General features: G+C 47.8%; 11 protein-coding genes across 11 annotated transcripts; 6 read left to right on the forward strand and 5 right to left on the reverse strand.

Annotated features, from left to right (window-relative positions):
- Nucleotides 1-469: 469 nt before the first annotated feature.
- On the forward strand, nucleotides 470-1393 carry N7466_010146 (NAD-dependent epimerase/dehydratase family protein; the record flags this gene model as incomplete). The annotated part of the gene is made up of 1 exon (XM_057169535.1): nucleotides 470-1393. One exon carries the CDS (start codon nucleotides 470-472, stop codon nucleotides 1391-1393), a length of 924 nt encoding a protein of 307 aa, XP_057016926.1.
- Nucleotides 1394-2759: 1366 nt separating this feature from the next.
- On the forward strand, nucleotides 2760-3744 carry N7466_010147 (nascent polypeptide-associated complex subunit family protein; the record flags this gene model as incomplete). The annotated part of the gene is made up of 3 exons (XM_057169536.1): nucleotides 2760-2824; nucleotides 3167-3339; nucleotides 3506-3744. The coding sequence occupies 3 exons, from the start codon at nucleotides 2760-2762 to the stop codon at nucleotides 3742-3744; spliced, it is 477 nt and encodes a 158-aa protein (XP_057016927.1).
- Nucleotides 3745-4312: 568 nt separating this feature from the next.
- Nucleotides 4313-5646, reverse strand: N7466_010148 (uncharacterized protein; the record flags this gene model as incomplete). The annotated part of the gene is made up of 2 exons (XM_057169537.1): nucleotides 4313-5510; nucleotides 5564-5646. 2 exons carry the CDS (start codon nucleotides 5644-5646, stop codon nucleotides 4313-4315), a joined length of 1281 nt encoding a protein of 426 aa, XP_057016928.1.
- Nucleotides 5647-6808: 1162 nt separating this feature from the next.
- Nucleotides 6809-7579, forward strand: N7466_010149 (uncharacterized protein; the record flags this gene model as incomplete). Its single annotated transcript, XM_057169538.1, has 2 exons — nucleotides 6809-6878; nucleotides 6978-7579. 2 exons carry the CDS (start codon nucleotides 6809-6811, stop codon nucleotides 7577-7579), a joined length of 672 nt encoding a protein of 223 aa, XP_057016929.1.
- A 1554-nt stretch (nucleotides 7580-9133) lies between these two features.
- N7466_010150 (uncharacterized protein) lies at nucleotides 9134-9484 on the forward strand (the record flags this gene model as incomplete). Its single annotated transcript, XM_057169539.1, has 2 exons — nucleotides 9134-9146; nucleotides 9246-9484. The coding sequence occupies 2 exons, from the start codon at nucleotides 9134-9136 to the stop codon at nucleotides 9482-9484; spliced, it is 252 nt and encodes an 83-aa protein (XP_057016930.1).
- Nucleotides 9485-10900: 1416 nt separating this feature from the next.
- On the reverse strand, nucleotides 10901-12076 carry N7466_010151 (Zn(II)2Cys6 transcription factor domain-containing protein; the record flags this gene model as incomplete). The annotated part of the gene is made up of 1 exon (XM_057169540.1): nucleotides 10901-12076. The coding sequence occupies one exon, from the start codon at nucleotides 12074-12076 to the stop codon at nucleotides 10901-10903; it is 1176 nt and encodes a 391-aa protein (XP_057016931.1).
- A 392-nt stretch (nucleotides 12077-12468) lies between these two features.
- Nucleotides 12469-12963, reverse strand: N7466_010152 (uncharacterized protein; the record flags this gene model as incomplete). Its single annotated transcript, XM_057169541.1, has 1 exon — nucleotides 12469-12963. The coding sequence occupies one exon, from the start codon at nucleotides 12961-12963 to the stop codon at nucleotides 12469-12471; it is 495 nt and encodes a 164-aa protein (XP_057016932.1).
- Nucleotides 12964-13793: 830 nt separating this feature from the next.
- N7466_010153 (ferritin-like domain-containing protein) lies at nucleotides 13794-15158 on the reverse strand (the record flags this gene model as incomplete). Its single annotated transcript, XM_057169542.1, has 5 exons — nucleotides 13794-13988; nucleotides 14072-14592; nucleotides 14657-14746; nucleotides 14810-14995; nucleotides 15074-15158. 5 exons carry the CDS (start codon nucleotides 15156-15158, stop codon nucleotides 13794-13796), a joined length of 1077 nt encoding a protein of 358 aa, XP_057016933.1.
- Nucleotides 15159-15970: 812 nt separating this feature from the next.
- On the reverse strand, nucleotides 15971-17570 carry N7466_010154 (putative MFS transporter; the record flags this gene model as incomplete). The annotated part of the gene is made up of 3 exons (XM_057169543.1): nucleotides 15971-17164; nucleotides 17221-17321; nucleotides 17384-17570. 3 exons carry the CDS (start codon nucleotides 17568-17570, stop codon nucleotides 15971-15973), a joined length of 1482 nt encoding a protein of 493 aa, XP_057016934.1.
- Nucleotides 17571-18958: 1388 nt separating this feature from the next.
- N7466_010155 (lactate 2-monooxygenase) lies at nucleotides 18959-20350 on the forward strand (the record flags this gene model as incomplete). Its single annotated transcript, XM_057169544.1, has 4 exons — nucleotides 18959-19167; nucleotides 19225-19246; nucleotides 19318-19960; nucleotides 20013-20350. The coding sequence occupies 4 exons, from the start codon at nucleotides 18959-18961 to the stop codon at nucleotides 20348-20350; spliced, it is 1212 nt and encodes a 403-aa protein (XP_057016935.1).
- Nucleotides 20351-20568: 218 nt separating this feature from the next.
- Nucleotides 20569-24059, forward strand: N7466_010156 (lipase family protein; the record flags this gene model as incomplete). The annotated part of the gene is made up of 2 exons (XM_057169545.1): nucleotides 20569-20895; nucleotides 20949-24059. 2 exons carry the CDS (start codon nucleotides 20569-20571, stop codon nucleotides 24057-24059), a joined length of 3438 nt encoding a protein of 1145 aa, XP_057016936.1.
- Between the last annotated feature and the right edge of the window lie 703 nt (nucleotides 24060-24762).

Raw genomic sequence — 24762 nt, forward strand, 5'->3', positions numbered from 1 at the left:
TGACTGAGAGGATGTGAAGCAACAAGGAGAGCCGTCGGATCCTCATTCAACAGATCGTGGCTTGAGTTTAGAGCCCGGAATTTGCTATTAAGTAGTACCTCTTCAGATTACAACGTCATGGTCAAAGGTTCCTTCCTCGGTTGATGTATTTGAGTTTGATAGTACAGAACACAAAACAAATCCATATTCCTAACACATCTAGTATTGAACATTCCATGCAGCCCATCCAACTCCACGTGTGTAAATGATTGGCTCTTTAAAATCATCCAGTACAGAAGATTCCACTGCTCTGAAATGGCGACAAGGGAGGCAAATTTCATCATGATGATCTCGATTGCAGTCATGATTCGCCTTCCATAAACAGTCGTCTGTATATGAAAATCCCCATCATGCTTTCACCTCTACAAGATCAGACTTTCCATCCCCGAACTTCCGCCTTCGTTAGATGTTCAAAGCCACACTCGCAAAAATGGGCCGCATCGTCGTTACCGGCGGCTCCGGCAAAGCCGGCCAATCCATCATCACCGAGCTCCTCGATGCCGGACATACAATCCTGAATCTAGACCTAGCACCCATGTCCCGTCCAGGCGTGCACACGCTCAGAACCGACCTCGCCGACAGCGGCCAGGTCTTCAACGCCCTCTCGGGCCAATGGGCCCTAACCGAGCCCTTCCCAAAGGGCCTCCCTCCTCCCCCGGACGCCGTGATCCACATGGCCGGGTACGCACGCAACATGCTCGTGCCAGACAACGAAACCTTCCGCGCAAACACGCAGGGCACATACAACATCTGCGAAGCAGCCTGCAAGCTTGGGATCCGCAAGATCATCATCGCCAGCAGCAGCACGGTGTACGGCGTTGCGTTTGCGCAGGGGGATGCGAATTATTCGTCGTTCCCGATTGAGGAGGATCAAGACGTTAATCCGACGGATACGTATGCGATTGCGAAGTTGTGCAATGAGCGTGTTGCGCGCGGCTTTGCGGCGCGGTTTGGGGCTGATATCTATGTGTTGCGCATTGGGCATGTTATTGGGCCGGATGAGTATAACGAGGAGATCTTTTATAGTTATGTGCATGAGCCTGAGCTGTGGAAGGTGCATGGGTGGGCGTATATTGATTCGCGCGATCTGGGGGGTATGTGTGAGGCTGGGTTGCGGACGGATGGGCTTGGGTTCCAGATTTTTAATGCCACGAATGATTCTATTACGAATCTGAGGCCTACTAAGGAGTTGTTGAAGGAGTTTTATCCTGATACGCCTGTTACGCGGGAGTTGGATGAGTTTGAGGCGCCGTTGACGAATGCGAAGATTAAGAGGCTGCTTGGGTTTGAGGAGAAGCATAAGTGGCGGAAGTATTTCAATCTGTGGGATAAGAAAAAAGTTATTGTAGATTAAATTGGAATGTTCTCGGGGTCTTATTGAAGCTTAAACATCTGTGCGTACTACTAGAGATATGACTTATTGAAGTACCATGTCAGAGGCAAAAGAAACTGTGCCAGGTAATCTTATGAGTCCGCCTTTCTCTCTGCTCAGATACTTACATCATTGGAACCTTGGAATGTCTTGAGAGGTTTGATACACTTTCACCTAAACTTTTACCAATATCAGGAATCAATTCATATCATCGTCCTCTTTCTCCATCTTCTCGTTCAGCATATCAATACCCGTGGTGCTCATCTTATGTATGAACCGGCTTGCATTGAGTGTACTTTTCAGATGACAACTTGGAGATAATCTCAACTCTTAGGGCATTGAAGAGATATCCTGCCTTTCCACACTTTAAATAGCGACAGTCATCAACCAACATTGAATCTCTCGCTCTGGTCCCATATTTAGGGAAGTCTTCCAAGGTTGCTGATAGACCAGTCAGACTTGAACCTAGACTCAACAGAGGAAGCAGATGTGGCCTTTTGCAGACCTACAAGCCGTGGTTTACCACTTTCAAATAGTACCATCTAATTTCTGATGTTTCTATTCAAGATTGTGATGACACTTGAATCATATTTCAGTGGCTCACTTGTTTATGCCATTGAGCTCTCCCCAGGGCGGTGGGGGAAAACGTACCAACTGTTAGGGTTTAGCCGAGCTTCATTTTGTATTTGCCCACAATCAAAACCACCACAGATAACTCAAATCCAAACAACTTCACGTTTAAGCAATCTATATACAATTAAATGATAATCTAATTCCGTGTAAACAAGCTCATCCTGTAGAAACGTAGAAATAAGCGGAGTTTCACAGTGGCGCATTAGCGAACCTTCCGTTTTTGTAACTCCCCACACAAAACTCTCCATAGTGCATCATCATCTTTCCCTCTTGAACTCGAATCCGATTACACACCTCCACCACTCACACTTCTTTACCGGTAAGAGCACCACCAGACCCCTGATTTCGCCCTGATTCTCCTGCAGGATTTCCGATTTGGCAATCCTCTCTTTCACCGGTCACTTGAATTCCCTCAAGACTTTCCCCCGCTGTGCCATTCGCTGTCGGTGATCATCGGCTAACCCGCTCAACGCTTCAGAAGACCACCCCCTCACAACCATCAAGATGGATCAAGCAAAGTTGGCTAGAATGCAGGCGAGCGTCCGTATCGGTAGGTGAAATCGTCTTGTCGCATCCTTGGAGAGTTTGGTGGGGTCATACCGAGTCGATTCAATTCGATACTGGGACGAAGCTCTGAGCTGGTGGGATATATGCGCCGCCCAGAAGTTTCCTCTCTCGCCTTGTTCTCGACTCGGAAGCATCCTACCAGACCGTCATGGCTCTTGTGAACTCTTTAAACTCCCTTTGGCAACGATTAGCTGACATTGTCGTCCCACCAGGGTACGTATAATCTTCAAATCCAGATATTTTGCCCGGCCCCTCCATCCCGGTCTTTCGCTCCATGGATTCGTGTGACGAGGAATTTCTCAACAACACCCGACTCAACCCTCGCTATCAAATCACCGACTTTATTTTACGCTGCTGTGTACTTTGACGGGGGAACTATGCGACTGTCGTGTTTTTCATCAACAATGGGATATTTGAGCTCGCACCGAATCCATGCCGACCGACCGCCGCAAAACCCACATCCATATTCACAACCACATCACAACCACAATTACAACCACAATTACAATCCTTGATTCCAGCAGAACTAACATTGCTTTTTTTTTTTCTTCACAGAGGCAAGGGTACTCCCCGCCGCAAGGTCAAGAAGGTCGTCCGCAACTCCGGTGCCGATGACAAGAAGCTGCAGGCCACCCTTAAGAAGATGAACGTCCAGCCCCTCCAGGGAATTGAGGAGGTCAACATGTTCAAGGAGGACGGCAACGTCATCCACTTCGCCAACCCCCGCGGTAAGCCTCCATCCAATCCAATCCAATTCACCCGCCGACCCAACCCCCGCGCAAAGCTAGGAAAAGTCGAGCGGGAAACCCTGTTTTTTTACCCCCCAAAAACAGAACAGAATTCCTACCCCAACCAAAGAAACTCAAACTAATCCCTTTTCTTTCCACAATTCAGTTCACGGTGCTGTCCCCTCCAACACCTTCGCTCTCTACGGTGAGGGTCAGGAGAAGGAGCTCACCGAGCTCGTCCCCGGTATCCTGAACCAGCTTGGTCCCGACTCCCTTGCCTCCCTCCGCAAGCTCGCCGAGAGCTACCAGAACATGCAGAAGGCTCAGGGTGGTGACAAGAACGACGACGAGGATGATATCCCCGAGCTCGTTGAGGGCGAGGACTTCGAGAGCAAGGCCGAATAAGTAGAGTAACGTTCAAAAATTTTGATCTATGATCAATGAAATGTATTCATCCGGTTCCAGTCCGTCTCCAACCGCTTCGAAATCTTCGTTCGGCTCTTATGTTTATTTTTATCTCTGAGGTGCGATCGCGATCGACTTCTTCCTATCGATGCGAGAGAGAGAATCAATCCATTTTCTTTTTTAAGGATTTAGGATTGGTGTTCGTGACTACGTAAAGAAGAGGGTATGTATGGAGAGGGATATAGAGTCCACGTATAGCTAGGAAGCTGGGAGACTGGAGCTTGAAGCGTGAAAGGAGTCCTTGTCGGACGGTTCATAATGTCTACGTCAATTTCCAAAGGACTATCGTACACCAAACAAAAAGCAGATCCGACGCCAATTAATGCACTATGAGTTCCCCGCTCCGGTCAACAACAAGCAAGGGTTTCGCTTGGGGGGAGCTTCTTTTCTGGCCCCCGGGATACAGCCAGGGGTCTGTATCAGTGCGGTCGTTTCTCCGAGTAGGAAATACCCGCAGAGAGACCACACGGAGAAAATATCAACCATATCACGCCAGTGACAGCCCATTCTAAGATTCCTCTTTCAGTCCACAGATATCGGTTCCAAGAACCTTATCCACCATGTACCAGAACCGCCAGTACGAGTTCGACTTGTCATAATCAAAGGCGCCGTCGTCGCTGAACTGCGGGCCATCACCCACGATATCACCAGTGAACCAGCTCAGAATGGGAATAGATCGTAGTACACGTTCGGTGACTGTGGGTTGGGGAGGGAGGGCTTCGGCGAGGGGGCGGAGCTTTGTGCGTCGGACGGTAGGGATGTGTGTCATGAATTCGGATTCCGGCTTGGGCTCTAGCACGGGGACGGGGATATTGCGCTGGGTAAGCGATGAGCTGCGGTCCAGGAGGCTTGTCGAGATGCCTGTCGCAGTAACGCTTGACCCTGTGACAGTACCAGAGGTAAAAGTAGCAGTAGATGACTCGAAGGACTCGAAGGACCCGGACTCGTCTGGTTCGGGAGCATCCACGACACTGGAGAGGTTATTCATGGCGAAAGAACGGGGCAGTGTGATGCGGTCTTGGTCCATGCTGGACAGGAAGGAGGTTGATTGTGTGGAGGTGAGAGTGCGCGGCGCACGGGTTCGTGGTGCTTGGTCTGCGGGGATGGCTACATCTTCTGAAGGGCCGTGGCCGTGGTACAGCTCGCAGAAAACAAGGTGACCGTCGACCTCCTGCGGGGAGTAAAAGCAGGCGCGATCGGCAGCCTGCGAGCAGTCGAATGTGACCTTGACCCAATGGTAGCCGCCGGCATAGCGCTTGGATTTGCGGTTCGCATCCGCGGAGAGGTTGGCGCGGATGACGACGTCGCCGCCGCTCAACAGCTGTGCATATTGGGATGTGGAGCTGGGGTCGCTGCGTGGGTAGTCTTCGCAGATCATGCCCTGGGAGATGCGCTCGTACTTGTCGATGACCTTCCACTCCACGTCCTTGGCCTTGTATCCGTAGAGGATACACTCGGTCGCAACCCTTTCTGTTTGCTTGCGTGGATTGTCGAGGCTGGAGGATGAGTTTGATTTGGGGAGGCCGCTGATCTTCTCGTCGTCAGCTCTTTGGGCGAATAGGCGGCCGAATTCGGCGACATTGGGGTTCTCGCGCTTGGCTGGTGTGCCTGTTCGTGTGCGGGATCGAGCATGTTCGTAGCGGGCATTTCTCCTCTTGCCGAACGGTCCTGATTCCTCTGCTGGTCGGCGGGGGTTGCGAGATTCACTAGGATCAATTAGTTGATGCATAATCAACGAAGGGGTTGTTTTCCAACTCACTCTTTGTAAACGTAACCCCAGGGCAAAAGGTTACCCTGCTCATCTCTGGCGCGCTCCTCTGGAGGGACGGCGTGGTACTCCATGGCGGGAAATGTACGGCGCAGGAGGATGATATATTTTGAATGAAAGCTTGAGAAGTAGCAAGATCGAATGAAATGGTGGATAGTAACGGGGATTAAAGAGTCCCGGGATGTCAAGCTTGAGATCAGCAACAAAAAAGGAAACTTTTGGTAAACAGTGGTTCGCTGGGATACGGGTCACATGATCCACTATCGCCGTCTAAGGCCTTAGGTGACAGGTCTAATAACTTCACCTTTTAATACAGATTGTCTCATTATCCATTACTTTGTCTATTTTCAGCTACCTTTCGTGACTTTTTCCCATTGACTGAACTGCATAGCTTAAAATGAATGGCCTATGACTCTTAACGCGATAATGTAATTTTGCAGTTTATATGTGCTTGCAGCTTCCGAGGTTGTGGATCGTGGCATTGAAAGCATACATAAACTTCCCCACGTCACTTACGAGTATTTAAAAACACCATAGTGTTCTTTTTTTTTACCTTAAACATGTCTTAGACATTCACGAAATTCTGCCGGGTAAGTTTGGATCATTTAATGTTTGAGGCGAACATTTGAAGTGGGTGGTTGGCCACTATAAACATTGCACTATAAACATTGAAGGGATGATGTTGCATACATACTAGTATATACATTATCACTTCTAATCATAAATACTTTTTTCAACTGAAACGTAAATTCCTTTTAGATAGTGGCAAACCTATGTAGGAAACAGCTCAAGAAATTCAATATGTACATAGGGTGACACGGGAGTTTAGACACTTTTGTTTCGCCCGCAAAAATGGGCAGAACCCACTAACTTTGATCTTAGATATCTTACTAGTAGTGAGTTTATATGTAAATGACCCTATTTACAAGCTTGTTTGTCAGGCAACTAGTGACCCATATTCTCTTCCTTTCCCATTCTTACGGTGTTACCATCTGTTTGGTCACATTACTGACCTCATTGTTACAAGTACATTTAGCTCATAGTGACCCTCACGGTCATATCACTTTCCTATATATTATACGAGGGGCCCCTCTAGATAGATTTAGCATACATATACCACCTTACCATCAAGCCTTACCAGCCACACAACAGTGTCCTTTGGCACCAGTCAGAGTAACAATCAACTCATCCCAAACAGTACTCCCAATTCCTCTGAATTTATCTTCTGATAAAACAATGGCGAGCCCAAAAAGCAACCAGGGTTTTGGAGGTTTTAGTCAAGAGGAGATCGATCGAATGATTAAGAGTGCGATTAAGAGAGCATTCAGCCGGCCTGAAGTGCAAAACAGAGGCACTACTGACCCAGTCGGACCCTAAGGCACAATTCATACAATCACGTCCGGAGAATGGAAGCCTGCGGATATCGGGTTCTTCGACCCTTTAATCAAAGACCCCGGTGGTTTCACCCTTGTCAACGGGATCGTTCATTACACAAGTGTATACACTTTCGTTGAACGGATACATCATTTAGCATCATTGAAACCGGAAAAGGCTGTACGTGCCCAACTTCACTCCTGTTTGAAGAACGATGCTCTTTCGTGGTACACTGGATTACTGGACATTGAGAAACGGCTCTTGACATTAGAGACCCTTCAGAACGGTTGGTTTAAGAGTTTGATCGATAAATTCAAGCCTCATCGGTGCGAGACCCTTAGCGAGCTCGAATACGCTTTCTATGGATGGCCACAGATCAGAGCTGGTAAGACTGCCCATGAGCATGCTTATAACATTATACGGCTGCTGAAGGCCTCCGGGACATATTCCGAAGCAGATCAAGTACAGCGCATCATCGATTCCCTGGATGGCGGGTTGAGACGAGACCTACTCCCTGCTGATAAGAGCATAAGTGCCTTTATAGAAAAGCTTGATTTTTACGAGCGAATCTGGCGCCGCCAGAGCACTGAGCATACGTCTGGGTCCTTGCAGAGCTTCGTTCAAGATGTTTAATGTTGCTACTCTACCTTTAAGTTGAGGATTGAAAGGTTGATTGAATTTTATCAGCAAACAGCCTGTAACTGGTGGCAACCCCATAGCAAAAATGCAAACTTTTATGAATTAAATCTTTAGCAACTTAAAAACTATCTATTAATATAAATTTACTCAGATAGCTTCAAATGTTTGGTTGAAGAGAGTACAAGAAATAAACTGGATAAAAGGAGGCTCTTTCGGTTTCTCTTCAGCTCCATACACCGGGAGCGAAGTGAGAGCAGGCACTTTGATATTTTGAGCAATACGCAGTTGTTTGCGATCGTTTACTGTGAGTTTGACCAGAGAAAAGCCTGGTTTGTATTATAAGTGTACCTACTGACTAATTGGTTATAAGGAGACCACTCAAATCTCTACGTTGTTATTTCACTTGTCTTGCGTTATTTAGATTCCATTTAAGGTGAGCAGCAATCACTGACTCATAAAGAGAGACAAGACAGGAAGCTCGACATATAGGCAGCGATAATCCAACGGGCCTGGCTTTTAGGCAATGATACGAGCTCAAGCTGTGTTTGGTACAGCCAAACACAGCCCGTCATGTGATGGCAGCACTCGAATTCAATTGAATTCTGGAAGTCTGGAAGTCTGAACTTCAGGCTTCCATACATGACACCCCGCCTATTTAAGATTTTTCCTTCTCTCCTGTTTCACTCTTTCTCCTCTTCTTTATTGTCTGTGTTTTTCTCATTTCTTCATGACCAGTGTCATTTCCTTGACGCCTACTTGCGTATCACATAGCCGAACCTTCCGTTCGGAGCATCTCAAACCTTGCGCATCCTATTCGAGGTCTTATGAAGAGATGACATTGGCGAGCCAACTGATCGAGTACGCCCGAGGAAGTCAGATCTAGGATTTCTGAAAAGATCCTTGTCACCGACACCGCGATAAGAACAAGGATGCGCTACGTCGGTCATGCAAAGCTGGAGGCAATTAAACCCGGAAGTGGATCCGAATCTACTTCAACCTTAGTTAGGGAGGCCGAACCTTCCTGGGTCCTAGGAAAATCAAGCCTTGATAAGTTCTAGGAGAGTCGAGTTTTCCTAGGTTCTAGGAGAACCAAGCCTTTATAAACTCTAGGAAATTCGAACCTTCCTCAACCCTAGGGGAGTCGAACCTTCCTCAACCCTTAGGGGAGTCGAACCTTCCTCAACCCTAGGGGAGTCCAATCTTCTTCAACCCTAGGAGACCCGAGCTCCTGGGCTTGCAATTGGCATCGAATACGCGTTGTGCCATAGATTCCCAAATTCAAACTTATATTCATGTTATTATCTACCTCTACTTCTTCGTCATCCCACGAAGACCTCTTGATCCATAAGGAGTTCCAGAAACACAGTCTAGAATTCCCACAGCTCCAAAATTGAATCTCGTGTGGACACGGTGACTGTCACGCGACAACAAGAGATGAAGCGTGCGTTATCGTCATATACGTCGATGCTGTCTTTGCCGTGAGCAAGCTGCAAGAACCAGAATGACAGCATTATTGAAGATGTCAAATTATTCATCAAGATCAAGGACATGGGAGATCTGAGTAAGTTCCTTGGTTCATACATAACAAAGATTGATCACGACAATAAGTACGACATCAAGTTTGATCAGGCTTAATATGTAAGAGATCTACTGTCTGTAGAACGCATGGAAGACGCCAAGCCGACCAAGGTGCCGGCCACACATAGTATAATATTGCCAACAACAAAGGAAGACGTCCATAAAGACGATCAACAGCTAAGCGACAACAAGGCCGAACAACTGAGATCTGATCTCATGTCGGTGAGCTGTGGTGGCTGTCAATCAAGACACACCCTGATCTGTCATATGTCGTCGGCATACTGCAGCAAGCAGCGGCCTTCCCCTCAAAAGAAGCACTGAGATTGTCCAAACAGGTATTGCGATACGTCAAAGGAACGCCGACACTAGGGCTTGTTAGGACATGTGGTTTCCCAGGGTGCGAGGTACATTACCCCACATCCTGGTCACAGGACATGCCTCAGTTTTCAGCGTGCGACTTGTCCGGATCGCGTAGATAGCAGATAGATAGTCAGGATTCAGGACTAAGGCCTGGAGATGAGTGAGAGCTTCTCTCTCCTCTCCCTTTCTCCTTTTTTTCTCCTCTCCATCCCGCTTAGCACGAAGAATCCATTACTGCTTCTTTGTGACTTTTCTCTTCCGTTTTCCTCGATCCATAGTAGTCAAGGGTAGACTCATATTGTGAATCAAACAGTGTTTTGTGTGTTTAGATGTTTCTTTGTCAGAAGTAGTAAATTATCTATATATATAAAGTACAAAATGACAAGCTATGTTTACCTAACAAAACATATAAATATAGGAGCGAGATAGACCCAGCTGTGAATAGATATACTTATAGTTCTTTTGTCCTACCATAGGCGATTTAAATTGATTAGCAGGTATGTATTCTTATAGGCTTATCATTTAATGTTACTCTCTTTGAAGCTTATGTTAAATTTCTTAAATAAAAATAATCAAAGGTGGTGATATAATAGAGCTTAAGATAAAATTAGCCTAAGAGGTATTTAGAGAAATAAATAATTCTAAGGTAGCGCGCAGTTTTGCTTTGATCCCAACTTTTGCTTTTTTATAAAGAATTCTAAGGCAGTGCGCGGTTTTGGTTTTGATCCTAAATTTTGTTGTCCTAACTTTGGCTACTTTATAGAGAATTCTAAGGCAGCGCGCGGTTTTGGTTTGATCCCAACTTTTGCTTTTTTATAAAGAATTCTAAGGCAGTGCGCGGTTTTGGTTTTGATCCTAAATTTTGTTGTCCTAACTTTGGCTACTTTATAGAGAATTCTGAGGCAGCGCGCGGTTTTGATTATATCCTAACTTCTGTTTAGAAAGAATTCTAAGGCAGTGCACGGTTTTGGTTTGATCCTAACTTTATTATCCTAACTTTTACTGTTTTATAGAGAATTCTAAGGTAGTGCGCGGTTTTAATTTTATCCTAACTTCTGTTTAGAAAGAATTCTAAGGCAGCGCGCAGTTTTGGTTTTATCTCAACTTTCACTATATTAGAAAAGTTTCTTCATAACCATTCCAGAAATAAATTCAATTTTTATAACTCTATTAGATTGATTTTTGAGCTTGAAATTGCCCATTTCTGTCCTTTTAGATAAAAACAAGCAATATTGGTGGAGAAGCTGCAGCCTACTAGTATATCAAAGAAAGTCAACTTGTCAATTTCAAGTTGAATTCTCAAGTGGTCAGTCTCATGATTGGGAGAGAAGAAAATGAACCGAATGAATATTATTTTCTTATTTTCAAAGACAATGTTTATAACGGAATTTGTCCTCGAACCCATGAAAGAGCATTCTCCCACCGAGAATCACCACCCTGCAGCGCCTCCATCAACTCGGAGACCAATGCTTTCCCAGCATTACGAGCCCACCACCTTTTCCCATCCAGTTTATGAAGCAGCACGCCCCAGTACATAAGTATTAGCAGCGAAAAATGCTGTCGACATCTTACACTATCGACGAAATCCTTATCCACCGCCGCCAGCCAAGCCAAGACAGGAGCCGGGTCAGGCGAACGAGCGAATTTCGCATAACAGTGCCGCAAGTGCGACAAAACATCCTGGTAAATATCATGCTGCTTCGCATACACGCCCGTCATAACAAGATCGTTCAACGAAAGCACATGCGCAAGTGCCGCGTCCTCATCAGCGTTCAGCTCCGCAGTAGTCTTCTTCCAGAATTCCCCGCGAGTAAAAAGCTCAAGTTTCACCCACGGCTTGCTGGCCTGTAAAATTTTCTTGACGCCCTGCAACAGCTCGAACAAGACGACGATGTTCTCCGTTATGCTGGTGGTCTCGTTATTGATGGCCGTGAGACGGGGCGAGGCGATGCTGATCGCGATCATGACGATGGAATGCGCGAACACGGCATCGCAATTCTGTGGCGTGATGTTGTCGATTGCGTGGCGGAATGGACTTATACTCCGGTTATAGTACTGGAGGCCTCTGTCCTGGAAAATGAGAGCATCGGCTGGCTCGGCAGATGTGGCTAGATGCATGGAGGCTAGGGCCATGATGCCGTTTAGCAGGTAGGGATGTTTGAGCGCCAGGCGGGGAATGGTGATTTGCCAGGTTGATGTCTCGGAGTCGCTCACACAGAGACTTTTGTACGTGTCAGTAGAGAATTTATGCATTAATTCTAAGTGGTCGATTTCCTGCGGGGTGGAAAAATCTGAGACGGGCGAGCCAACGCCGTTCAGCGATCGCTGGTCGGAGTGCTCGGAGAGCTCGCTGGATGGTCGGGCTTGATGTTTGGAGGGTCGCGCGTTGGCAACTGTCCGGCTACGCGTCGCTTCAACTTTCAGGTATGTGCAGTTTAGCTGGCGATTTGTGCAATTTGTGCATGGTGGGCCTATTTCGTCGCATTTGACCCGCCTTTCGCGGCATTGGTCGCATCCGTTTCGAGATTTGCGGTGCGGTCTCAACGGAGGCATATTGACATAATGACATATTATGAATTGGCCAGTTGCGAGGGCTCAGCTGAGTACGGAGTAACGGGGTTAATCAATGGAAGAAGTAATGATCCGGCGATCTGACAGCCTGACGTAATGTGGGAATATCAAATCTGTCAGCTTGAAATTTCAATCACGCCAACAACTAAGCCTCTGTCTACTAAACAATGAAAATCATATGGCCAAGTTCACATCTCTGTCAATGCTGGTACATAGGCAAATAGCATAAAAATCCAACGAATTTATATTGCAGCTCGTAACACACCGTCTACATAGAATCTAGATACCAAATTCAAGCTTGAAGATACAGAAGATATACATAAAGGCTTCTCTAGAAAACATTCCAAGTTTCCAAGATTGATCAAAGACACCATCTAGCCCGAGGTAACATGAAGAGGTCCATTCCCATCATCAACAGGACAACCATCGCTATCCGAATCAAACTCCACAACACAACTAGCATCTTCACCAATAGCAATCCCAATAAAAGTCGTATCCGTCTGTCCATCACCAGTGCCTAAGCTATTTCCGTCACCGTCCTTGACCTCACAGGTATCAGGGTGACCTCCAAAGTCACTCTTGCACTTGAATTTGCGCGGGGTGCTCCAGCAATCGCCCTCAATGGTAAACTCACGGCCATCGCCGGTGTTGTAGCAAGGCGCGTGATCGTCGGGGAATCCTTGGTTGTAGATAGCATCGCCTGCATCGTTGATGATAGCAAAGCCAGAGTATCCGCCGTTGGTGTTGCCGCCAGAGGGACCAGAGATGGTGGAGAAGTCGCCGGATGACCAGACGACCTTCAAGTGCTCGGCGTAGATGGTTGCTGAGCTGGCTATCAGACAGAGGATGGTGGCTGGGAGAGAAAACATGGTTGATTGTGTTCAAAGGTTCAGGGGAACTGAGAGTTTGAAGTTTATCCAAAGGGTGGTTTTGTTTGGGGTTTGTTGAGTCGGTGGCTTTTCTTGTCCTTGGTTCTCGAGGTTTGTTTGTTACTATTTAGAACTCTTTTATACTTCAATCTTATCCAATTCGCCCCATATGCTGATTGAAGCCAAGGGTCTCGCACTCCTATGGTGCTTACTATTACATCATGGGGCTGAAATACTAATACTCCAAGACATTATCATCATATGGTAAACGCATTGTAGTATTTCAGATTATCTCCTTTATTCGTTGTTCTCATCAGACTGAGACTTATTGCCGAGTCTTACGACCGAAATTGAAATATCTTGTTTCTTTTTGACGCCAAGAGACTCTGATCCTACAAGCCAAGAGAATGGGGAAAATAGCGCATTCTAACAAAAGCATCAATACCAAAATTTTAGTCGAGAAGTGGAGCATATTTGTTCCTTTCCCGTCCGGACCCTGAAGATCGTCACTCTTCCAACTTGGTCGGACTTGGGGGCCATTCAACACCTGCAATAGCACACTTGATAGGAATTAGTATGCGGTGGCCTTGGTTCTCAAGCCAAGTTCTGCTTTTGATCATTTGGTTCAAGGTACGTGGTACAAGTATTTTGCCTCAGGAGGGAAGAAGCCAAGATGTGAATGAATGTTTCCACTTTTAAGGTGGTTTCTCAATTAATTACTGTTAATAAATTATTGCATAGAAGGAAGAAAGTAAGATACTATCGCATCCAACACAAGACCACAAGTTAATAGCCCCGCGAATCAATACTGCAACCCGAGATAGGCGTGTTTAAGCAAGCGCAGCAATAACCATTATACCGGCACCCAAAACACCAAAGATATTACCAGTCATCTTTCCAACCGCGGCATTGTATAAGGGGGATGAAGAGGCCGGAGCAGTAGCCGAGGTGCTGCTCATCGCGCCAGTCATGGAAGGAGTCATCGAGGGCATACTAGTCATATTACCACCCGTGGCCATTCCAATCTATCGAACCCCCACGTCAGTTTTGAGACAAGACAATAAAGTACAGGGTGAACAACGCTGTGTTTCTTTTTTTTTTAAATTACCTCGACGATAGCAGGCCCCGCAACGATGTTATCGTCAGTTGCCGATGTGTTTCCCTTGGTAAGAACAACGTAGCTCTGTCCAGCAATACCGGCGGGGATGGTGACATTGAACATGCCACTGCCAGTCGACGTCAAGGGAGCCCAGAGGGGACCGGTGACGGTGATGAAGGCAGCGTACAGGTTGCTGGTGTTGGAGGTGTTGAAGCCGCTTCCGGTCACCAGCTGGACGGTAGATCCAGACATGAGCGTGTTGGTGCCGCTCATTGTGAGAGAGGGGAATGCCATCACGGGGAGCTTTCCGTTGCTGGAGGGGCAGGAGGTAATGAAGGGCGAGGCAACGGTGTAGACCTCGTTGAAGTCGAGGGGGTCGTCGAAGGGTTGGGCGAATGGGACCTTGCCGAGGGCGGCGCGCAGGTATGCGCTGTGTCGGGCTTCGACGGTCAAGATACTACCTGCTGCGGTGAGATAGGTGGCGTTCATGATGCTGCTGGCGGCGCCCAAGTAGGCACTGACTCCCACGCCTTGGAGATGTTAGCATCCTTTCATGTAGGTATAGTGATGATGGTAGATAGGTGTGGCACATACCTTCCAGAATGCTGGCAACGGCCAGGAAAGTGTTCACATCGGTGGATGGGAACGAGTAGTTGCAGCGTGCGACGGGAGATGCACCGGCAGCTAGAGAAGGAGTCAGTACATATATTTTTGTTATCCCTTGGTCGTATTGGGGAATTGTCTTACCAGTCAGAGCCTGGGTCAGGAAGGTCTCATGAGTCAATTCATCAGAAGCAACCTCCTTAAGGTTGGCGTAGAAGGGGTCCGCAAAGCCAGCGTTCACAAAGTCCGCTTGGGTGTAGTTCTGGAGGCCCTCCTGATAGAATGTTGCCTCGAGATGCTCAAGTGTCAAGGCATAGTTCAGGATGTCAGCTAGGAAGTGAATTGCGTTAGAAAATAATTTCCCAAAAATTTCCTATCAATGACTAGTAGTCTATTTTCAAAACATACCATCGCTGATTGCACGCTTGGATACCGGGCTCGCCGTAGAAAGACCGATGGCAGCACCAGCCAGAGCAATATTGGTGACCTTCATGATGGAGTGCGATATTATATTTTATAATAAATAACAAGCTGAAGACTGTTTCTTGCAATTCAAATTATCCAGTTGCAGGAAAACAAGCAAGTATTTATAAGTTTTCCCCGGGAATACGAGAGAGCCCAATGTTTTGATGTCATGGTTTTGGGCCTGGTTTGAACTACCCGAATTTCCAATTCTGTTCCTTGGTCGACATCCTTGATGCGGAGAATAAATCATGATCTCCATATAATTTCCACATCGAGATAAAGCAAAAGCAAGACCGGATAAAATGGTGAACAATGATAGCCTCAGATTGGATGGGAACGAACCCCCGGAGCTAAGAATGCAGGGACCCTTTTTTGATGGACAAAACGTGGTTAGCTTGAGCTCGAATCTTGGGATGATCTTACCCAAGAACACAAACACTAGGTCATAGCTCTGCATATGCCTAGAGGGGTTGTATAGAAAAAGTCGGGGTAGGTTTGGCTAGCTGCATGAAATGGTAGCAAAAGCGAGAACGGGTACGATAGCGGGAGCGGAAGCGAGACCGAGAGCGAGAGCGAGGACAAGCCACGGATCCATTATAGCCGGCATTTCCAAGTTATTGTACCACAAGTTCTTGATATCAAATCGTGTGGTAAATCTAAACTGCATTTGGTAAAAGAACAGATCAATTCACAGTATAGCGTAGATTATTCTAAGACATTTAACTCTACCTATCTGTTTTTCCGACCATGCATGAATCGATTCTATTGACAAACATTGACTTGTCGGGTTGAATGCGATGAACTCTAATTCACGAATTGACCTCGGCTCCATATTGCTTTTCAAGTGCTGTAATGGAACCGGGGGTTCCGGTCCCCGAGCTCCTGGATCTCTTCCTCCGACAGGCCTGTAATTTTTTCATCCTCAAGTCCTTCATCACGACGCCTGTTGATGCGACGAAGACAGATCCACATAACACCATATAAGACACCAGCAAAGCCTACTAGGCCCAGCGTCACAGCATTGCCTCTGACAAAACGCGGCCCCTCAGAGTTCTTATACAAAAAAGGTGACATGACACCACTGATGTTTCCGAAAGTGAGCTGTAAGCCCGTGGCAAAGGTGCGTTTACCGTATCGAGGCAAATTGGTAGGTAGCCAGGCAAGCGGTAAACCGACTGCCACATACAACCCCAAAGCAACCATCAAAGCGCCAAAGTAATGGACGCCAGAGGAGGAATCCGAGATCAAAATCCCATATCCGACCACTGAAATTGCACTAAAGAGACAGGTGAATAACGCACGATGTTGCGTTCTATCACTCAACCAAGCCATGGAGAGATAGGCAATAGCGCCCAGCCCGTAACAAGGGATTGTCAACGCCTGGACTTGAGGTACGGTCCAATCTCCCATTCCCTCGATGATCGTCGGCAAGAAAGTGCTGTACCCATACAGCATGGTATCGACACCAAACTGGCCAATGCAAAAAGCATAGATCTTCCAATCAAGCGCACCCTCCTTGACATCCGCCCAGTGGAATTTCTGCGCAGATTCCGTTTGGCCAATATATCGACTGCGGAGACGCGCGACGAGCATCCGCTCTTCTTTGTCGAGGTAGTACGCCGTGTCGGGGTCATCGGCCAGAAAGAACCAAGTTGCTATTCCGAGTATGACGGTCGGAATGCCTTCGAGAATCATAATCCAGCGCCATCCGCGCAACCCACAGATACCATCCATGAACCCGATTCCGTAAGCTAGCAGACCGCCAAATGCGCCTGCAATGGCGGCGCTACTAAATAGATAGCCTGTTCTCAGAGCGATCTCTCGCTTATTGTAGAAGATGGTGAGATAGGTCAAGAATCCCGGGAAAAGCCCTGCCTCCACGACTCCAAGCAAGACGCGACATGCGATGAGCCCGCCATAACTCTGGGTGATTCCAGTCAGGGTCGCGATGATTCCCCACAGCACGGAGATTGTGGCAATATATCGGGACGGCCTCAGTTTTTTGATCACCAGATTTGAAGGTACTTCGAAGAACTGGCAATGGGGTTAGGGTGCTATGTCCTGGATCCGAGAACGAGATGATGACATACACAATATGTCACGAATAGAATAGACACGGCGATCTGGTATTGGTCGCCTACTAAGCCGAGGTCTTCCTCCAGGCCATATAAACGGGCATTGCCAATGTTCACTGTAGATGTTAGCGACTGAGTCATCCCTTGCAAAGTGCATCCTTGGTGGGACATGTCGTACCTCGATCTAGAAAGCTGAAGAGGTATAGCAACACGATGAATGGAAGGATATGCAAATCAATCTTCCTAATCAATCTCCGCTCTAGCTTTTCTTCTTGGGCAGTAGAAATTGAATTGAATTCGTCAAGAAACTCGGGGTCATTTGTCCGGGGTCGGCCCACGTCCTTTTCAGCTTCTTGCCCCTCCATCCCTTGCAATTGCGATGGGAAACCGAATCGCTGATTGATCCACGGAAAGAGTTATATCATACCAGGGAATTGGGTATATACTCTATCTGGCAATGGCTGGAGAGCAAAAAAAAAACTCTGCGGGGGGAACCGGGGGATCTTCAGGGTCGAAAGTTAAGGTTGCCAAGGAACATGCTATCGGAACTGATTGGGTGATTGCATTATGGAATTAAAATCCATCCAATTTGAACAAAAAGCAATAATCAATAGAGGTGACAAATGGTCGAGTAATCAATTTCAAAGCGGAAATGGAGAGAAAATTGTATTGAATGACAATATCTTGCATTGGTTTTTAGCATCAGGAGTTTTGTCCCCCACATGTTCTGCATTAGATGTAAACTTGAATAGACGGCAAGAGCTTCTAAGCTTGATTTTTGCCATTTCTAAGCTTATTTTATACCCAGGTGAACTTGATAATTTTGAGATTTCATAATTATCGTGTCTCTCAAATATTCAGAGTATTAAGAGATCCGAAAATTAGTTCAAGTATGGCCCAAGGACTTCGAAAGAACTTTGGAATGCAATCTGTGGATGGGGGCTAAATGCCACAGTACATAGAATAAGTGGAAGTCTTTCAAAACGCTTCCAATGTTGGATTTCTTGAACATTGAAAGTTAGAAATTTCATCTTCTCTAAATAAATGTTCCTCCATCCCCAACATCTACGGATCAATTGCAGCATCGACCTCGATCCCGAGGTCGGCGCTGAGAATGGGGCTTTCACGATGTTGTGCAAGCACCCCAAGTCCGCCTCCAGCTACTATAGACTTGACAAGGCAGTCGTATGACTACATGGGTATACGACAGGCCTGTCCATTCTAGGTAATATCCTAAATAGGGTACCTTGGCACTTTTTTATCAAACAAAGGCTAACCGCTTTTAGGATTGGGGGCTAAGTATAATCAATTTTCAACAAGCACAATTTCGCTTCCGTTAAATGGAAAAAATGCCAATGATGAGCAAACCTATAAGCATAAAATCATACGATGCGTACAAAGATGTCCGATCAAGGCTCGTTGGCTGGTTTGCCTGAATTCGCCTCAGTGGCATTTGTCGAGATCAGATTTTGGCCCCCGATGTCTTCTACGTTCAGTATCCCAGCCTGGGTATATCCTACACTTACAGCAGGAGAATCATGCCTAGGAAAGGTAAGCGGACTCTAATTAAATCGTACGTACTCCGGACATGGTCAGATGTGGGGGCGTTGAGTTTCGTAGACCCCAAAGTGGTTATATCATATTGTCATTAGAGTATAAATTAGTCTCGTGCCGGGCCAAGCTTACCCAGCTTTCCATTTCACAGCCTTGAATTTTATTAATCCATCAAAACCATTCACCCATCATAATCATCATGTCGGTTAACTACGGAAGCTACCAGAATACGGTCTTTGCCAAGGGGACCCTCATGGGTATCAAGCCTACCGTCACGACCGATCCTCGAACGCTAGAACAGCAAGCAAAGAGCGTTCTCAGCGAAGAGGCATATAACTTTGTATCTGGTGGGGCTGGTGAGAAAGCTACTATGGACAGTAACCGATTGGCTTTTCGGCAGTGGAAGATGTGAGTCCAGCCTATTCGTCATAGTTACCTTGGTATCTTTGAAACTGATTTCTCTAGGATCCCGCGAATGATGCCTGATGTTAGTTGCGTACTAAATGTGCTCTTTCGTTTGTTTCTTCTCGGCTGACTGGGGTGCTTGTTCGCTTTTAGGTCAAGGACCAGGACGTTTCAGTGGAACTATTTGGTCAGAAATACGATACTCCTCTGATCGTCGCACCACTCGGAGTTCAGAAAATTTTCCATGAAGATAAAGATACTGGACTAGCCAAGGTTTGCGCAGAAGAGGGAATTCCTTTCACCATGAGCACAGCTGGTACTAGCTCCATTGAAGAGCTCGCCGAAGCCAGCGGCGAAGGTAAACGCTGGTACCAACTCTACTGGCCAAAGGATAACGAAGTTACCGCATCACTCTTGAAGCGGGCAAAGGCTAGCGGATTCTCTGTTTTGGTTATCACTCTAGATTGTTGGACCCAGGGCTGGCGACCGGCTGACCTTGACAACGGATACATTCCGTTTCTCAAGGGTACTGGGTGCCAAGTCGGATTCAGCGATCCAGTTTTCCGAGCCAAGTTTGAGAAGAAATCAGGTCGTCCGGTAGAGGAGGATATTGTGGGCGCGGCAGTTGCATGGTTGGCCGATGTGCATATGGGTCAACCTCATACTTGGGAAGACATTGCTTTTCTCAAGGAACACTGGGATGGTCCGATTGTCTTGAAGGGTATTCAGCATGTCGAGGATGCGAAGCTGGCGCTTCAATATGGGTGCGAAGGAATCGTAGTCTCAAATCACGGTGGTATGTTTGTTATCTCGCCCTTGCCAGATGTGCAATCGCTGACTTTATGCAGGTCGTCAGGTTGATGGTGCGATTGGATCACTGGATGTTCTCCCCGAAATCGTTGAAGCTGTCGGTGATCAAATGACGGTGCTATTCGACTCCGGTATCCGGACAGGTATGGATGTTGTCAAGGCATTGTGTCTGGGTGCTAAAGCCGTGATGGTGGGGCGACCCATTGTTTATGGACTCAGCATTGATGGAAAAGAAGGGGCTCGGCAAGTGATTAAGAACATGCTAGGCGATGTGTGGCAGAACATGACGCTGTCAGGAATCCGAACGACAAAAGATTGCAGTCCCAAACAACTTCGCCGAGTCAGCTATGGAGGAGATGCGAAGGCGATGATGTAGAAGTGATTATACCCGTGAAATGTGATTCGCGAACTTGAATTCACTTGGTCCCTACGTCATTTCCCAACAAAGTGGGAATCACATGTCAAGGCACGATTTAATGCTTATTCACTTATTCTAGACTTTCTATTAGAGAATGCCCATTTTGTTGATTCTTTCAAATATGTTTATCCTTTTACATTAATATCTTTTGAATACTATCTCTTATTTATGGCTCCATGATGACTGCAAATCCTGATGAACCTGAGGAATCTAATACAATAGCGCCGGCTACCCACGTCCCCGCAACGTCAGGCACAACACTCCTGCCGCGCCCAGTCGCGTCCTTGGTATCCCTGCTGACCCAATCCACTTCACTGACTTTACGCATCGGTTCGTTCTTCGGTGGGGTGGCTTTGGATGGCGCGCGAGCAACAACCTTGACGAGTTTAGAATTGGGTCGCGCTGTGGTCGAAGGCATTTTAACGCGTGCCGGGCGCGATGTCGCGATTCGTAGTGGAGATGAACTTGGACGGGTAGAGGCTGAATCATTGTTAGAACGAAGTGTAAGTTCTGACATTTTTGCAATATGCTTAATCTATTGCTGACGTTAGACTAGTTGGCAACATTACATTCAACCGTGACGTCGGCATCTTTCTTTGCCGCGGCAACTTTTCATTTCTCGTCAACAACCTTGTCGTCCGTGGCAAATTTCTCGCAGGCCCTTCTGTCGACTTTAGATGCAATCTTAGGGTCGACCGAGTCTTCCAGGGCCATTGCGGCTATTATTACCCTTATCCGGCGCGAATTTAGGTCCGTCGATACCGGTACAAGTACCGAAAAAATTGGCGTAGGGGACCTGTTCATTGGCTCGGTGGGGTTTGCCCTCCTACAAAGATGGGGGAAAAGGAACACTGAAAGGCGATTACGGGAAAATGGCGGGGATGAAGTCATTTGGGATACTGTCATCCTTGACAATGGGGCTCGAGCAGATGTTGTTGGCACGCATCCATTACAACTGGCAAATGGAGAACGTGAAGAAAGGCCTGAAGAGTCAGAAAGTGCTTCATTCATGATGCCGGGCACTAATGATCAAGGATTCAATGCTGTCCAGCGGCGTTCGAGTATCCCGGATTCATTTGCGGGGTCTCGTCTCTCCCTACCACTGGACAATCAACAGCAGGTTTCAGATGAAGATATTCGATCTTACATTATGAGCCAATTACCACCGGGCTGTCATGCGTCGATAAAATCTGAGGCTTTAAACGCGCGGACCATCACAGTAGATATTTTCGACGACGAGATGGCTGAAATCGCAGCTCCTCCTGGGACTACAATGGTGGAAGAACGATTTCACCATCATGACTATGCGAGTCCTAGTGTGCCAGATTTCCCGAAACTCCCAAGGCACACTCTTGTCTTTCGGACAGCCTTTAACAAATCGCAAAGCACGCAGCTTCGTCCCCAGGGACGTTCGTCTACATCAGAGTTCACTGAACCTGATTACCAGCGGTCTTCGCCCGTGAGGTCGACATTGGCTGGAAACCCGAGGAGCCAGTTTAATCGTGTCGAGTCACAAGGTTCATCCAGCGATGCCACAATCAAAGATGAACCCGTGATTTCTAGGCCCCCAACTGGCCAGACTGAACAGACACCTGCGAGCAAAGGTTCTAAATTTCTCCATCGTGCCAAGTCTACTGGTCTTGAGAAGACCGACAATGTGAAGCGACCGCTGCCGAAAAAGCCGACAATTAAGGCACCTGGATCATCAGGTACAACAACTAGCCGAGCGCCTGCCAAGCCTGTGAGAGGAGCGACGTCGGTGAAAGAAGCAACTGCGCGAGAAAGGGCGAATCGACCAGTTCCAGCCCGACAGTCGGGCCCAACAACAGACCATAGACCTTCTACGCCCGGGCCAAATAGCGGCTTGCGAAGATCACCTTTCTCTAATTCTCCCCAGGCCCATTCTCCACGGTCGCCAGCCAAGCATGCTCCTACCCAGGCTATGCATGATAGGGGCAACTCCAGAGCCGGGCACTATGTGGTGCATGAAAGAAGTCAAGAGTCTCTTCTTACTCATACCGATGCCTTCTCCCGTCGTGCTGCAGACTTGCGCCCGGGATCTCCTGCCGCATCTCGAGCCCATGTTCGTAGCACCAGTTCCTTGTCAGTATCAAGGTCTGAAACAGATGGGCCTATATCCAGTGATCGCCCGGGGTCGTCAGCTATGCACAGAAGATCGCAGTCATACACCCCTAGCATGTACTCTGTTGCGACAGCGGGCTCCGAAACCTCACTTTTACTAGCCCATCGTTCGCGTAAAAGCGCATACGAAGATATGGATACAATCCATGCACTCAACCGCGACGGCATGATACCTGGCATCTTCCCCAAACGGCACTTTGTTCAAAACATTCGCCGGTTCTGTCGGTTTTCCTCCGCTTCCTACGGTTCCAGTGCGTTGAAAGTCATGGGCGTGCGGAAAGATGCGAAAGACATCCCACATAAAATGTCTGATAGCCACGAGCATAGTGCCTTTGAGCACAACGCAGGACTTCCAGCATCGACCATCCTGCTATCTTCCTTCGTGGATCCAGCCGGAGGCTCTAACGCGGCCGGTGAGACGGAAAGCGGCTTCCCACTCGTACACTACCTGTCCATCGACCACGAGTCTAAAGCCGTAGTGCTCACACTCCGAGGCACCTGGGGCTTCGAAGACATCCTCACAGACATGACCTGCGACTACGATGACCTGGATTGGCAAGGCAAGAACTGGAAGGTTCATAAAGGAATGCACGCTTCCGCAAAGCGACTCCTTGAAGGCGGCGGTGGCCGAGTCATGATCACCCTCCGCGCAGCCCTAGAAGAATTCCAGGACTACGGCGTCGTTCTCTGCGGTCACTCCCTCGGCGGCGGCGTAGCAGCTCTCCTCGCAACCATGATCTCCGAGCCCAGCAGTTCCCCAATCGGCACCTCCTTCGTCACAGCACCCTACCACCCAACCTCTCGCCAGCATCAAATCCGTCTCATAACCGCCGACATCACCACCGACACCACAACACAAGCCCCAACAACACCACCCCCACCCCCACCACCACACTACGACCTACCCCCAGGCCGCCCAATCCACGTCTACGCCTACGGGCCCCCAGCCGTAATGTCGCCCTTCCTCCGCCTCGCAACCCGCGGCCTAATAACAACAATCGTAAACGGCCAAGACGTCGTGCCCACGCTCTCCCTCGGCATCCTCCACGACATGCACACAGCCTCGCACCTCTTCAAAACAGACGTGTCGGGCGCAAAGTCGCACATCCGCACCCGCCTCCACGAAAGCCTGCGCCAAAGCATCGTGCACAAATTCTACGTCAACCAGCCCCCGCTCGTGGTGAATGCGGGCGACGGCGTAGGCGAGGACGCCTGGGCCTGGAAGACTCTCGCTCTCCTCCGGGATGAGATGCGTGCGCCTAAGCTGATGCCGCCCGGTGAGGTCTTTGTTGTTGAGACCATGCGCGTTTTGCAGCGGGAGGCGTTTACGCCGCAGCCTGAGTTCGGGTCGGATGGGTATCCGAGGCTTGGGCGGCCGGCTACGCGGGTGCAGATGAGGTTTATTCGGGATGTGGATGCTTGGTTTGGGGAGTTGAGGTTTGCGTCGGGCATGTTGAGTGATCATAATCCGGCGAGATATGAGACTAGTCTTGCTGCGTTGGTGAGGGGGGTTTTGGATGAATGAGGTTGGTACTACGGCCTTTGAGATAGATAGGATGAAGTTTTTTTTTGGTATTTTGGGGGGATTCTTTTTTTTCAGGGCTATGAAGTTATGAGGTATGCGGACATCTATGATGATAGAGGAATATCCTCAGATTTTTTCTCTTTTTATTACTACTTATTTGATGATTTCAATTTTTGGGTTGGGTTGGGTCGGTTTGGGGTCTTGGAAGGGATAGGATTTCGGACATCAACCGACAGACATGGAGTGGATACAATTTGAATAGAACAATACCTGGTAGACACCGCACTCACAATATACTGTTATTTCCAAGAATCAAAATGATAATCCGCAGATCAAATGTTCCAGCCCAAAATGCAAACCCGAACCTGAACCCGAACCCGAACGACCCATGGACTAGTTAACTCTTGGAAAACCGATCATCCAACCGCCAAGAAGATCTACACGGAACCACAGTAGCGCGATGGACCGAACCCCAGTTCGTGCATACGAACAGGACCCTGAAACACGCCCCGGCCGCCTTGGAAATGAAGACAAATCTAGCCCCCTAAACCTACTAGTATCAATTAAGCATGTTTTATTTTCCTGCTCAATCCAAATCGTTAATGCATTGGCAACTCGTCTACAGCGTAAAACGTCCGGATGTATCACTCGTGTCGCGTAAGCGAGTTGAGTCGCGCGGCCCGGAGCACGCCAGTTCATCCGC

The sequence above is a fragment of the Penicillium verhagenii genome (genome assembly GCF_028828195.1).
Source record: "Penicillium verhagenii strain IBT 33310 chromosome Unknown utg000010l_segment0_segment0, whole genome shotgun sequence".
Lineage (NCBI taxonomy): Eukaryota > Fungi > Ascomycota > Eurotiomycetes > Eurotiales > Aspergillaceae > Penicillium > Penicillium verhagenii.